The sequence below is a fragment of the Phyllobates terribilis genome, unplaced genomic scaffold, assembly GCF_046119375.1.
Source record: "Phyllobates terribilis strain yellow unplaced genomic scaffold, ASM4611937v1 Scaffold_5__5_contigs__length_657084704, whole genome shotgun sequence".
Classification (NCBI taxonomy): domain Eukaryota; kingdom Metazoa; phylum Chordata; class Amphibia; order Anura; family Dendrobatidae; genus Phyllobates; species Phyllobates terribilis.
The window spans coordinates 163,269,428-163,284,022 of NW_027362765.1; the positions used below are offsets into that span (position 1 = coordinate 163,269,428).

Genomic DNA, 14,595 nt, shown 5'->3' on the forward strand with positions numbered 1-14,595 from the left:
TTCAAAACCCAACAAAACTTTCTAACTCAATCTACAGCATAACGTGTGCCTCTATCCACAGTAGCCCTCATTCTACTTCCACCATGACTCAAACCACCAAGCAGGTTAAATCTGGATCGCTTCAAGGAGGTTGCCAAACCTCAACTCAAAATATACCTGTTCATCAGACGACATCCTTTAGCTCTCCTCAAAGGGCTAGCCATCAAGTCCGTCATGGAGGTCATTTCAGAGCTCCTAGTGTCCATGGTGGATCAGGAGGAAAAGGCATTAGCATCTCCAATAACTTCACTCAAGGGTGGAACTCTAGAATTGCATCTTTCTATACCTATGGAAATCAGTCTGTCAACCATGGGGCTCACAATGTATTAAAGTATGATGGACTTTTATGCTTCAATGAGAAGGAAACTATGCAGCAACTAAACAACCGGTTGGCTACATATTTGGAAAAAGTAAGTTCCTTGGAGCAAGAAAATAGTCAACTTGAGAAGAACATTCGACAATGGTATGAGAAAAACCAGCCTGACGGTTTGCCTGACTGCAGTAATTACTTCAAGACCATTCAGGAGCTCCAGAAACAGGTGATGTGATCAATTACACTCTCATATTCTTTATTTCTTGTTGCTTAAATAGTTCCACCATATCTGCTGTAAGGTATACCCATCAGTCCTTGTCTTCTCAAATAGAGTTGACTATCAAATTTTCCCACCACAGAAATATAGAAATTCGGAACAACTTTGTAGAAACTGAACCCATTCACCTATAAGTGTGAAGGAAAAACAAGAAGATCAAAGGAAACCTATTTAAACACAGGGAGAATGTATAAGCTGCTTGTCCTTGGATGGATTAGAGCCTAGGAAACCTCTACAACTCCATGACTGTTTTCAGTTTATGCCATGTTTAGGCACAATTCGTTAACATGTTATTCTACAGATAATATTCAATTTGTTGTGTTCCCTCACAATGGAAATATCTACTGCGTAGAGGGGAAAGGATATCAATTCAAACATATGAGTGTTTAAAGCATTTAGGGGAAAATCTTACTCAGTGTTGGCAATAAAGATAGTTTTCTTTCTTCTGGAGGAGAGCTATTTTGCATAATTGTTTCCCATGGAGCACTGAACGTAAGACTCCATACACTAGCTGGATCTTCTCAATTTAAACTGTCGCTTCTGGGTAATATATTCATTCACAGTTTTTAGGATTTTTTTTTACATAAATATATAATAGTATTATGTGTATTCAGAAAGGACTGCAGGAAAAGTTTCAGGCTTCTGAAAACTCTTGAAGTTTTCTAGGGGTGAGTGGTTTGGTCATTCTTTATCATAACCTTTTCACATTGTTATTGTCCTATAATGTGTCTAAACACATTTCCAAAAGTTTATTCTGGTAAATCCTGCAGAGTTTTGATTTATACGTGAGATGAAGACTGGATCATGGAGTTTTTGTAAATGACTTAAACTATATAAATGATTAAAAATAAACTTATTGTTCTCTTAAGGCAACTTAAATGTAAATATTGAATTCCGTAACTCGATGTACATTATTTTATAGATTCCTGCATTTTATTCGGAAAATGCCAAAATGTTCCTAGACATGGACAATGCAAAGCTAGCTGCAGATGACTTTAGGAACAAGTAAGATGAAAAAATAAAATTTATAATGAGATGTTATGAATTTTTTCCTTAAAGTAAGCCTGTCATGTTGAACATGGTGTCAATTCTGTGGGTTACATTTTACAGAGTAAAAGGAGCAAAGCTGAGTAGGCTGATACTGTATATAGTTTAGCGCTGAAAATGCAAGTATAGCTTTTTAATTCTTTATGTTTTTAATGCAATCTGATCCTGGGGTCAGGTGTCCTGTAGGTAGTCCTACTCAGTGATTAAAAGCTACCTCTGTATGCACAAGGAGTGAGACTGCCCACTGGACTCCTATGCACTCCTAAGTGTGTAATATTGATATTAATTGGTACATATATTTTTTCCATGCTTTAAGGCTTGAGTTGGAAATGAGTCTGAAAAAAAACATTGAGTCTGACGTCAGCGGCCTCCGAAGCGTTTTAGATAGACTTAACATGGAGACATGTGACCTAGAGATGAGTGTTCAAAACCTTCAGGACGAACTTGAAGAACTGAAGAAGAACCATGAGGAGGTAAATTATAGTGTGGAGTAAAAGGCAAAGTTGAGTTTGCCATGAACATTACTTTTGAAATTTCATGTCTATGTCTAAGGGTTATAGGAAGTTTTGCCCCCAGCAGTTGGCCCCCAGCAATTTGCCCCCAGCAGTTCGCCCCATCTGTTCGCCCCCGGGTACATTTCGCCCCCGCACATTTCGCCCCTATCATTTCGCCCCCAGGAAGATTCGCCCCCGCACATTAGGCCCACGCACGTTTCGCCCCCAGACCGGGGGCGAACTGGGGGCGATATGTGCGGGGGTGAGATGTGCGGGGGCAAAACATCCTGGGGGCCAAATGCTGGGGACGAAATGTGTGGGGGCGAAATGTACCCGGGGGCGAATTGCTGGGGGCGAACTGCTCGGGGTGAAACATCCAATTCCCATTTCTAAGGCGGCTGTCAGACATCTTTCGGTATGTTCTTTGAGGATATTTTGATTATTTGGTTGCTGTTTCATAGCCGATTTCTACTGTTTCCCTCCATACAGTCATTTATTACTTTTTTTTCTAATAGGAAGTAAACTGTCTACGTACACAGCTGGGTGCCAGAGTCAGCGTTGAAGTGAATGCTGCTCCATGTGTGGATCTGAACAGTGTGTTGTCAGAAATCCGACAACAGTATGAAAAACTGCTGGAAAGAAATCTACGAGAAGTTGAAGACATCTTCCTTGCAAGGGTAAAACTTTTCAGGCTCCTGAAGCCCATTTGGCATAGTACATGTATAAGGTTTAACTACCTGTAGTATATAATTCAATCCAATCGATAAGAGAAGAAAAATGTGATCTGAGCAGACACATGATTTCTGTGGTGGACAGGGAGAGCACAGCAGCCTGACCCATTGATGAGACACAAGGTCGGCTTTTTATTTCCTTTATGGCAGTATCCAATCTGTGACTTACCAATTACGGCAAAACGGCAACTCCCAGCTTGCACTGACAGCCTCTTTAAAGACACCTGTGTTATAAACAGCAAATTAAACCTGTTCTTACAAGTTTTGCATGACCATTATAAGTGTATATACAGTATAGACCAAAAGTTTGGACACACCTTCTCATTTAAAGATTTTTCTGTATTTAACAAAAAAGTGTGAAACAACTGAAAATATGTCTTATATTCTAGGTTCTTCAAAGTAGCCACCTTTTGCTTTGATGACTGCTTTGCACACTCTTGGCATTCTCTTGATGAGCTTCAAGAGGTAGTCACCAGAAATGGCCTTCCAACAATCTTGAAGGAGTTCCCAGAGATGCTTAGCACTTGTTTTCCCTTTTGCCTTCACTCTGCGGTCCAGCTCACCCCAAACCATCTCGATTGGGTTCAGGTCTGGTGACTGTGGAGGCCAGGTCATCTGGTGTAGCACCCCATCACTCTCCTTCTTGGTCAAATAGCCCTTACACAGCCTGGAGTTGTGTTTGGGGTCATTGTCCTGTTGAAAAATAAATGATGGTCCAACTAAACGCAAACCGGATGGAATAGCATGCCGCTGCAAGATGCTGTGGTAGCCATGCTGGTTCAGTATGCCTTCAATTTTGAATAAATCCTCAACAGTGTCACCAGCTAAGCACCCCCACACCATCACACCTCCTCCTCCATGCTTCACGGTGGGAACCAGGCATGTAGAGTCCATCCGTTCACCTTTTCTGCGTCGCACAAAGACATGGTGGTTGGAACCAAAGATCTCAAATTTGGACTCATCAGACCAAAGCACAGATTTCCACTGGTCTAATGTCCATTCCTTGTGTTCTTTAGCCCAAACAAGTCTCTTCTGCTTGTTGCCTGTCCTTAGCAGTGGTTTCCTAGCAGCTATTTTACCATGAAGGTCTGCTGCACAAAGGCTCCTCTTAACAGTTGTTGTAGAGATGTGTCTGCTGTTAGAACTCTGTGTGGCATTGACCTGGTCTCTAATCTGAGCTGCTGTTAACCTGCGATTTCTGAGGCTGGTGACTCAGATAAACTTATCCTCAGAAGCAGAGGTGACTCTTGGTCTTCCTTTCCTGGGGCGGTCCTCATGTGAGCCAGTTTCTTTGTAGCGCTTGATGGTTTTTGCAACTGCACTTGGGGACACATTCAAAGTTTGCCCAATATTTCGGACTGACTGACCTTCATTTCTTAAAGTAATGATGACCACTCATTTTTCTTTACTTAGCTGCTTTTTTCTTGCCATAATACAAATTCTAACAGTCTATTCAGTTGGACTATCAGCTGTGTATCCACCAGACTTCTGCACAACACAACTGATGGTCCCAACCCGATTTATAAGGCAAGAAATCCCACTTATTAAACCTGACAGGGCACACCTGTGAAGTGAAAACCATTTCCGGTGACTACCTCTTGAAGCTCATCAAGAGAATGCCAAGAGTGTGCAAAGCAGTCATCAAAGCAAAAGGTGGCTACTTTGAAGAACCTAGAATATAAGACATATTTTCAGTTGTTTCACACTTTTTTGCTAAGTATATAATTTCACATGTGTTAATTCATAGTTTTGATGCCTTCAGTGTGAATGTACAATTTTCAAAGTCATGAAAATACAGAAAATCTTTAAATGAGAAGGTGTGTCCAAACTTTTGGTCTGTACTGTATATATATATAAGGTATGAAATAGAGCGCCTTCTTGTTACCAAGGATCAGCCACAGTGGAAACACTTAACAGCTCTATCACTAAATGCCTAAACTAATAACGCCTATAACCTCGGACCTAAAAAACATTTTACTAGCTGATGGCAGAGCGAGCGGGCGGGACATCAATAGTCCTCACAGTAATATGGTGTCTTAGGCCAGGAAAATCTTGTATATGAACCCCCTATCCATTAGCCCTTTCAACTTACCATTCTAAAACAAAATTAAGCCGTTCCTGCCATATCCTGTTATGAATGCCCTGCTATTATTCTGCGTCAGCTCCAGGCATCCATTAAAGAGAATCTGTCTGCAGGTTTTTGCTATGTAACCTGACAGCAGCATGAGGTAGGGGCAGAGTCCCTGATTCCAGTGATGTGTCACTTAGTTTACTGGGTGCAGCAGTTACGATGGGTGCAGTAGTTTTCTCTGTTGCAGATCTAACAGAGCTGAGATGTTGAGCCCTGTATAACCCCGTACATACCACTGATGGCAGTTTTATGTATACATTGTATAGTGACAGAAAGATGCAGTTCAGTAATGGGGAGGGGTTAGACTAGGAGGCACTAGGCCAGTTGTCCTGTAGTGATAATCTCCTGCTGATAAAACACTGACTGTAATGAAACAGCAACACACAGCCCAGTAAGTGACACTTTCCTTCCATCATGGTGCTATCAGATTACATAACAAAAATCTGCTGACAGATTCCCTTTATGGATTAGAAGCTTGGAGTTTCACCATTTGCCCTGACCTCTCACTACTTATACAACATACATAGCTCATGTTTACCTTACGTTCATCTTGTCTTTATTATGATATTGCAGAGTGAAGAACTGAACCGAGAGATGATTTCTGGGGCAGAACAGCTGCAGACAGTTTCTGGTGACCTAATTGAGTTAAAGCGTAATGTGCAAACTTTAGAAATCGAACTGCAAAGTCAACTCAGCATGGTATGACCTCAATTATCAAGTCGGATAAGCTCATTGAAAGCTCAACAACAATCTATCATAGTCGTGTATATATATTTTTTTCTCTACACACTGGATATTAACAATCTTTTTAATAATAATCCTTATATCTATATAGTGCCAACATATTCCACAGCACTTTACAATTCAGACAATTTACAGCCATTATCGGTACTGTCCCCATTGGGGTTCACAATCTAAATTCCCTATCAGTATGTTTTTGGAGTGTGGGAAGAAACCAGAGAACCTGGAGGAAACCCACGCAAACACAGGGAGAACATACAAACTCCTTGCAGATGTCGTCCTTGATGGGATTTGAACCCAGGACCCCAGAGCTGCAAGGCTGCAGTGCTAATCACTGAGCCACCGTGCTGCATATATTAAAGGGGTTGTTCAATCCCATCTCAATCCAGAAGTTAAATAATAACAGCTACACTTACCTCCAGTGCCAATGCCATTCCAGCAGGATCGACACTGGCTCTCCCGGAGCTTGCGTGACATGATTCCCGCGGCTGATCATCACTGGCTTCACTGTCCCCTGCTTTGGACAAATCAGACATCTGAAGGAAGTCAGAGCTACAGCTGCTGTTTCACTTCCTCCAGATATCAATTATGTCAGAAGGATGAGGTACTGAAGCCAGCACTGATTGGCTGCAGGGATTGCGTGACATGATAATGTCAAGCAAGGACTGGGCGAAGCAGTGATAACACTGCTGGAAAGGTGCCTGTACCTGAGATAATTATAGGTGTTATTATTTTCATCAGGGGAAGCAAAGGGATTTACAATGGGTTGACCAAGTAATGGATAACCCTTTAACATAGATTATGTATCAAATGTGTGATCAGTGGCTGATATTGGCTGAAGAAAGCCCTTGGGTAAGAGGTATATGTGGTTTCCATTAAAGCACCTCTCGTATGGCTCAAAAATGCTAGGGCAAACTTGCCATTAAAATACTGGACTCATAAACACTGGACACATGTCACACATCTGTCATTCCCATGTTGGACACATGCCATTTTTTACATTTCATTGGCCTAGTACTGACCCGTGGTAAAATCCTGGCATTCAGGAGAAATATTTTCCATGGATAGAAATTCATGCCCTCGTATACTAGTAAGCCACTGGTGGCATGTTTCTGGCAAAGAGGGCCTCATTTTCCATCTGGACCCTTGTGCACCAGCTACATAAGGAGCTACACTCCTTGACTTAAGTAAGATGGCCTTTTGCAGATATCCAGAAAGTTAGCCCTTTGATCTCATCATGAACATCACTATGATTGACTTACTGATGTTGAAATTGTTAAATGTGTTAATTGGCATCATTTTCTGTGTAGTTTCCACAAGACAGAAACCTTGACAAGATTTTAAGGGATTGCCAGTAGTCTAAAAACTTCACTTTTTTTCCCCCAGAAATCCGCTCTTGATGAATCCCTTAGTGAGACTGAATCCAGTTACGGCTCCCAACTATCCCAGTTACAATGCCTGATCAACAATGTGGAGTCTGAATTGGCACAGATACGCTCCGAACTGGAGCAGCAAAATGTTGCATACAAACAGCTTATGGACCAGAAGAACCATCTGGAAATGGAGATTGCCACATACAAGCGTCTTATAGAAGGTCATGACTTGCAGCATGTGAAAAGGTGAAAAAATCTTACTATAAGTTTTTTGCATGTATGTTTGGAGTTAAAGGGGTTGTCCACTCCCATATATCCCCATATTTACCTCCTAAACCAGCACAATTGCAGCGCCATTGACCTTGGAGGTCATGTGACATTTTTATTTCACTTGACTACTGCAGCCAGTTAATGGCCGTTGATCGGTTGCAGCTCATTCTATTTCGTCAGAGCAGACTTCCTGCAATCGGAGGAAGGGTACCGGTCTGGGAATTTTATTTTAAACTAGACAATAGAACTGTTAAGAAAGGATTGTCCAGTGGTGGACAATCCCCTTAAAGGGGGTTGTCTGCATATCAGCTTCTAAGAAAAAAGACAGTGAGCCCCCGATTCACTAAGACTGGATGATTTCATGCCAGCATTAACGAAGGGAGCACTGTGTGAAGGGAGCGTGTGCCAACTGTCGGGTAACTTACATCACTTTTGTGAATAAATTATTAAACTAGGCCATGCCCTGTCTCAGTTCCGTTAACTCTTCAAAAAATTTTGTGCAATTTCCAATTGTGCAAATATTTAGCAAAATTTAAACAGTTTTATGCTGGAATTCTGGCATAAACAGCTTGATGAATTGAGGTTTAAAGGGAGTCTGTCACCCCCAAAATGCCTTTCAGACCAACTATAGTGTGATTTAGGGGACTTCACCGTTATAAAAATCATATTAGCACTGTACCTGTTAGGGCTCACCGCATTTTCAGTTCGAGTGAAATCCGTCAGAACATTGGATCGTTCTCGCACCATTGTTATTCGATGAGGCAGTGCACATATCAGATTTTTGCCTTGGGCCGAGTAGTCCGAGGAAAAAAAATCACAGCATGCACGATTTACCTTTGATAATTGATGACACTCACCCACTCATGTCTATGAAACCTTGGAAAACATCGTACATACTTGGATGACATTCGAGTGTGGTCCGATTTTTATTGACAAACTGAATGGAGAAGTTTTGATTTTTAATTCTCCACATCGGAGAAAAGGATCACACTGTGATCTAACTTTGATCAGAGTCTGACCAGAGTGTGATTAGCATTTTTCTGGGATGGAGAACATACCGTCATCTGCAGCTGTCCTGACTGGTACAGTGCTTGAGAGAATGACTTTTAATCCATATGCAAATGAGGGGTCGGTACAGCCAGCATCAGTGCACATGTGCACACACATGGAGCAGCGTTCCCTCTAGGAGAGAGTGCTGTCCATCACAAGCTAGGGTGGTCCCAAATACACAAATTGAGGAGGTGTTACAGTGCACCCAGCTCATGTTCACGCCATGGGTGCACTGAAGCCCTTTCATTTGCATATGGATTAAAAGTTATATTTTCAAGCATTTTACCTGTAATGAGCACAATGCTAGTATGATTTTTATAGGGGAAAACTCCTTTATATCACTATCTATTTAGTGTAGAAGGCATTTTGGGGGTGACAGACTCCATTGAAAAGTTCAATTGCCTTGCAGCTCCACTACAGATTAAATTAGGTATTACACTTTTTCAGTTGAGGTCTTTTTTATTCCCTAATAGAACATGGAAACATGGGGTTTCTATACCAGACACCTTTGCAAAACATATTGTAATGCATAGTTGCGACTCTATGTTTTTCATGTTCCCATCTGTGACATACAGTACCATATGCTATACGAGGACACATAGTAAAATGTTGTGACCAGGCATTTATTTTAATCATGTTTTACTTACTGTGTATTAATGTTACTATTATATGATGTTTTTTTCTCTCTGTGCAGCGTTCCTATTCACCAATCTAATAATGGTAAGATAAACTTTCTCTAAATCATAATACAAGATTCCCGTCACCGGTCTAACAATGTCCAATCTGATAGGGATACATAATACCTTATGTATTGACTATTCTTTGTAAGAATTCACATTCCATTTTCAGTATAAATTTTACATTTTTCACTTACCTTGCTCTATGCACCTTATTAAAAATGGGATTTAACTGAATCAATGAACTGTGAAACTACTTATATTGTGTGACTGTATTGTGCATACTGAGACATTAAATTGTATATATGGACCATTTACCCTTTAAAGTGAAAACATGCTATTAACCGGCAGAAATGGGGTTAATGTGCAGGTTAATAGTGTCTTAAATCTGCCTGGTTCCTGCACTTAGACCCCCACTGCTGGGAGGAAATTAACTTTATTCCTTCTGGTAGCACTCTGGATCAGTCACGGGGATGGTGCCGATGCGGGTTCAGTCACCGCTTTGTGTACAGAGGGCAGCGGCTCTAACCATGCCAGCCACACTGACTGACAGCCAGACCTAATACTGAGCAGCTGTCAGTCAGTGCGGGGGGCACAGTTAGAGCCGCCGCTCTTTATGCACAGAGTGGTGACAGAACCCTCGCCAGCACCACCCCCGTGACTGAAACTGGAATGTTAATGTTACTGAGAGGAATAAAGTTAATTTCCTCCCAGCAGTGGGGGTGTAAATGCAGGCGCCGGGCAGGTTCAGAATGCTATTAACTTGCAGATTAATCCCATATCTGCAGAGTAATAGCATTATTTCACGTGACAGGATGTTCTTGTTTGGAGTGGTCCCTTTCCACTTTTTTAAATTGTTTTTATTAAATATGCATAGTAAAATTTACTTCAATGTATTATGGTAATGGGTGTGGCTATTTTTTGTAGGTTTTAGAATTGTCATTGACAACCACACCAAATAGAATTTTGCGGCTTTGGCTCTATTTTTTTGTATACAGACTTAATTTGAGTCAAGAAAAATGAGGACTGACATGGAGATTATCATATATTTTTCAATACCAGTTACTACTAAACATCACATGAGGACCCTGTTTGGGCAACATTAGAAATGAAAGATACTTTTGTAGCCCATAGGGTTAAATCTTTTGTCTTAAATTCTCTAACTTGTTAACTCTTCATTTTGGTTTCAGAGCAACATAACCATTTTAGAGATCATCAAACAATCACACAAGTGCAGCAGACCAAGTGTTAAATCTGACCATCTCAGCAACGTCAACGTTTCTCCACTCTCACAAATATCCAGAAAGATCACGTTTCTAACGCCCACCTAAGAACAATGCTACCGGCCATGGCTACTAGTCAGATTCCATCTGTATTGCAAATCATTTAGAAATTCAGAGGAAGTGTGACTGGTAGACATGGTGAATATTACTGTATGTCTACATAACCCAGCTGTATATATATATATATATATATATATATATAGTCAAAGCCTATTATTCTCCTGCCATTATCTGTTGTCTGCTGATAAAAAAAAATATTGCTGATAAAAATAATGTATAAAGCACAAAAAAAAATCTGCATTTTTAATAACCTTGATAAAATAAATTCTTGTAATAGTGATGATTACTCAAATGGTGCTTGATAAACATTTACTGGGGACCCCACACCATCCCAGTCTTTTTAAAATACATAATTTCTCCACCTGCTGCCCATTCTGTAATATGAGGTCACAATCACTATTGAGAAACTCTGACCTTGATTGGTCAATAGACTTGATCAACGATATTCAATTAATTTGATCTTCCCCAGATACATTAGATTTATGGTGTCCAAAGCCCCACATTTCAGCAAGATCAACAAACAATCAAGTATGCTTGGCGAAGCCCTAAAGAGGGAGCTTTGAGCCATCATTTTCAATACCTTGTTTTCATGGAAATAATCTGGTGAGAAACCCTTCTAGTGAACCCTCTCTTTTGAAGTCTAGTGTGGCATATCTAAGGGGAGAACGTTTCTCCTTGCATAGAGTGCCAAGCCGGCATAAGGAGACTTATAGGTCATGCAATGCTTTTCTGGGAATTTAAATATGCAAATAGCCTATTCAGAAGGAAAATGATTTGATATTTGGCACTACATATTGGATTTAGCAATCCTGAATTCAATATTGAACCTGAACAAGCCTTGCCACATGACTTGGGATAAGAAGCCAAACCAGAAACTGCAGTTTCAGACAAGTGTTTCAGGGTGTTGCTCCTCCTTAGTGCAAAGCAGGAGATCTGATTTGACTAGGTAAGAGAACTCTGATTGGTGGTGTAAGGGGGAATGTTTTTCCTTATGGAGGTTGCTAAGCCGGCACTTGTAGATTGTGCAATGCTTGCTAGTCAATAATGGTAAATGATACGTAAGTGATTCTCAGGGCAAACTGACAGTCGTAGCCAAAAGTTTTGAGACTGACACAAATTTTGGTTTTCACAAAGTTTGCTGCTTCAATGTTTTTAGATCTTTCAGTATAATGTTTCTATGGTTAATGAAGTACAATCATAAGCATTTCATACGTTTTTAAACTTTTATTGAGGCTTACCTTTTCTATTCCGGACAATAATTTTTCCAGATGGGTGAAACAGTCTGAAGAGAACTTCATCAGAGAAAATAACTTTGCAGAATGTACAGAAATTGGACTGCAGAGGACTATGGTAAAGTTATGTTCTCTGATGAAGCCCCTTCAGACAGTTTGGGACATCTGGAAGAATGATTTTCTGAAAAAGAAAAGGTAAGCATTACCATGAGACCTGTGTCATGCCAACAGTAAAGCATCCGGAGACCACTCATGTGTGGGGTTGCTTTTCATCCAAGGGAGTGGGCTCACTCACAATTTTGCTTAGGAACATTGCCATGAATAAAGAATGAGATCTAAATATCCTCCAAAAGAAACATCTCCCAACATTCCAAGAGCAATTTGGTTAGGAACAATGATTTTTCAGCATGATGGAGACCATGTCACAAGGCGAAAGTGATAACTAAGTGGCTCAGTGAACAAAACATTAAAAATTTGGATCCATGGCCAAGAAACTCCCCAGAAATAAATTGAGAACCAATGGTCAATCCTCAAATGGCAGTGGACAAACAAATACACAGAAATTGTGATAACTCCAACCACTGATGATTTGGCAAGAATGGGTTGCCATCAGTCCACATTTGGCCCAGATAATGTGTAGCAGTGGTGATAGCATCCAAAATAAAAAAACATATTTTATTCTTCCATTGTAGATAAAAATAGACGGCAACATTTTGATAAATAGATGGGTCTTTGTCAAGCCATAATAGTAGCAATGCATGGCCCAAATATTTAAATCTCCAAACACCAATATAAACATAGTATTAATTAACCAATAGCAGAGGATATGTAAAAAAAAATTACATACAGTATGTGTTCAGATTGTTCACCTAAGAAATATTTTAGACATCAGATCTGTCATGAACATCCCACCGCTTACCACCAATTTGTCATTAACACCACTCGCTTACAACATATGTGCTTTGGATGAGACTGTAAAGGAGGAGGACTCCGCTTCCAACTCAATCGTCCACTCATCTATCGCAATAGGCTGACAATGAGCTAAGTGCACTCCACAGATGGTCCACACATCCACGCCATACTTTATACAGCCACCACTCACCATTTTACCATGCACACGCAGATCTCTCAAGTGGTTCAGTACTTGCACTCTTGCTACAAGGTAACACAACCAAGCTATTTTCTCTCCTTGAGATAGTGGATACATAAGAGCAACAAGGGACAAATTTTACATTTTTTATTTAACATTCAAAAAGAAGTGCAGTGCTTAAAAAAGGTTACAAAAGGTGAAATAACAAAATGACATACATAGAAGCAAAACAGTATAAAAAAAAGGGATAAAATACAGATTCGTGTTATGAATTGGATCTGTGATAGCTTCTGGAGGAGGAGAATGCAGCATGAAATATGGACAGATCTGCAATACTCATTGCTTCTCCAGGGGTGTGACATGGATATTGCTTAGATGACATGTTATAAGGGTCTCACCAACCCCTCACTCTGCTAAGTTAAGAGGACGGCTTCGATTCTAATCCAGTTTTAGCTCTCATTTCTGCTCTCGGTCATAGATTCCCCAGAAACCTCCAAGAGAAACAATATGGGCATCATCTTACTGAACATCCTTCAAGCATGCTATGTGACTCGCCCAGGGGGATATGGGGGACTCGGTACCTGGGCCTTTACCTTCTTGGGATGTCACGGCGGTCGGCTCCCGGGCCCGTACCCATGGGTCACTCTTAAAAAGGGGTTGTTGCTTGAAGGGATGACAAACGGTTTTGTCTCGTGACGCCACCTGTGGTTCCTGGTAATGGGTACCAGTGCTGCTGCAGTCCTCCGGGGGTGATGGGATGGCAGCTGAGATGTCTCTGCTCCCCACAGGTGGAGCGGGCCCCCGGGGCAGGGTTGATGGAAGGGATGCAGGTGAGAGGTGGCCTGGCGGGTCAGGGGGGGGAATAACAGGCATGCACACAGGGGATTCGCTTCAGTACCTTTACTGGTGTAAACGGCAGGTATGGTCCAGGGTACTTAGTAGAAAGGGTGCACTTCTGGACTCTCCCCAGTGAGTGGGTAGTAGGCCCCCTGATCCGTTTCTTCCTCTCTCTCTCTGAAGCTCCTGACCAGCCTGGAACTAGGCCTAGCTTCTGTACTGTTTCACTCTCTCACCTGTTTGCTTGGTAGTAAGAACTTTTCTCTGGCTACTACTATCCCTGGATGCTGGGGCCTTCGTGGTTCTTAGTTCTGTAGATGATTGTAGCTTCAGGTTGATCAGGGGTCTGGAATCCTCCTGGTATACCGGTTATTCCTACTGGGCATAGAGGACCCTGTAGGCGCGGACCCGGTGTCCGGCTTGTGTTCTGGGGTGAGCTTAAGATGCCCCTCTGCCCCCTTAACTCCTCTCTCCTCTCCTTGCCTCCGGCCACACTCTAGGCCCAAAGGCTTCAGCATGTGCTTTAGGCCTTGGCTTGCCCTCAGCACAGCAGCTCAACAGGTGCTGCCTCTTCACTGATCTCAAGTGCCAGCACACTCTCCCTACCTAACTCCACCCTCCAGTATATATATCCCTAACAGGGCTCCCTCTGGTGGTATGAGGTGGAAGGGTGGAGGTGTCTGTGTGTACTAAGGGCCTCTTGTGGAGAAGTCCGTCCATGCACCCTTTTGGGTCCTGTGGTACCTGTGTGTAGCAGGGTGCCACATATGCATACCATACATGAATATGATATATCCATAATTCAGGGAGATATTGCATTCCTGTGGGTTGCCAGCTACCAGAACTTTTGCAATTTTTCACACAGATGCAAATAGGCTCCCCGATCATGGATATATCCATGGATTCTGTAAAGCTAGAATTATAATTAAAAAAAACCTTAAAATATTGTT

At 41.5% G+C, this 14,595-nt stretch overlaps 1 protein-coding gene across 1 annotated transcript; it reads left to right on the forward strand.

The window, feature by feature from the left end:
* The first annotated feature begins 200 nt into the window (after nucleotides 1-200).
* On the forward strand, nucleotides 201-9,206 carry LOC141271503 (keratin, type I cuticular Ha6-like). Its single transcript, XM_073681566.1, has 7 exons — nucleotides 201-578; nucleotides 1,552-1,634; nucleotides 1,993-2,149; nucleotides 2,686-2,847; nucleotides 5,606-5,731; nucleotides 7,160-7,380; nucleotides 9,161-9,206. Exons 1-7 carry the CDS (start codon nucleotides 408-410, stop codon nucleotides 9,204-9,206), a joined length of 966 nt encoding a protein of 321 aa, XP_073537667.1. The 5' UTR covers nucleotides 201-407.
* The last annotated feature ends 5,389 nt before the right edge of the window (nucleotides 9,207-14,595 follow it).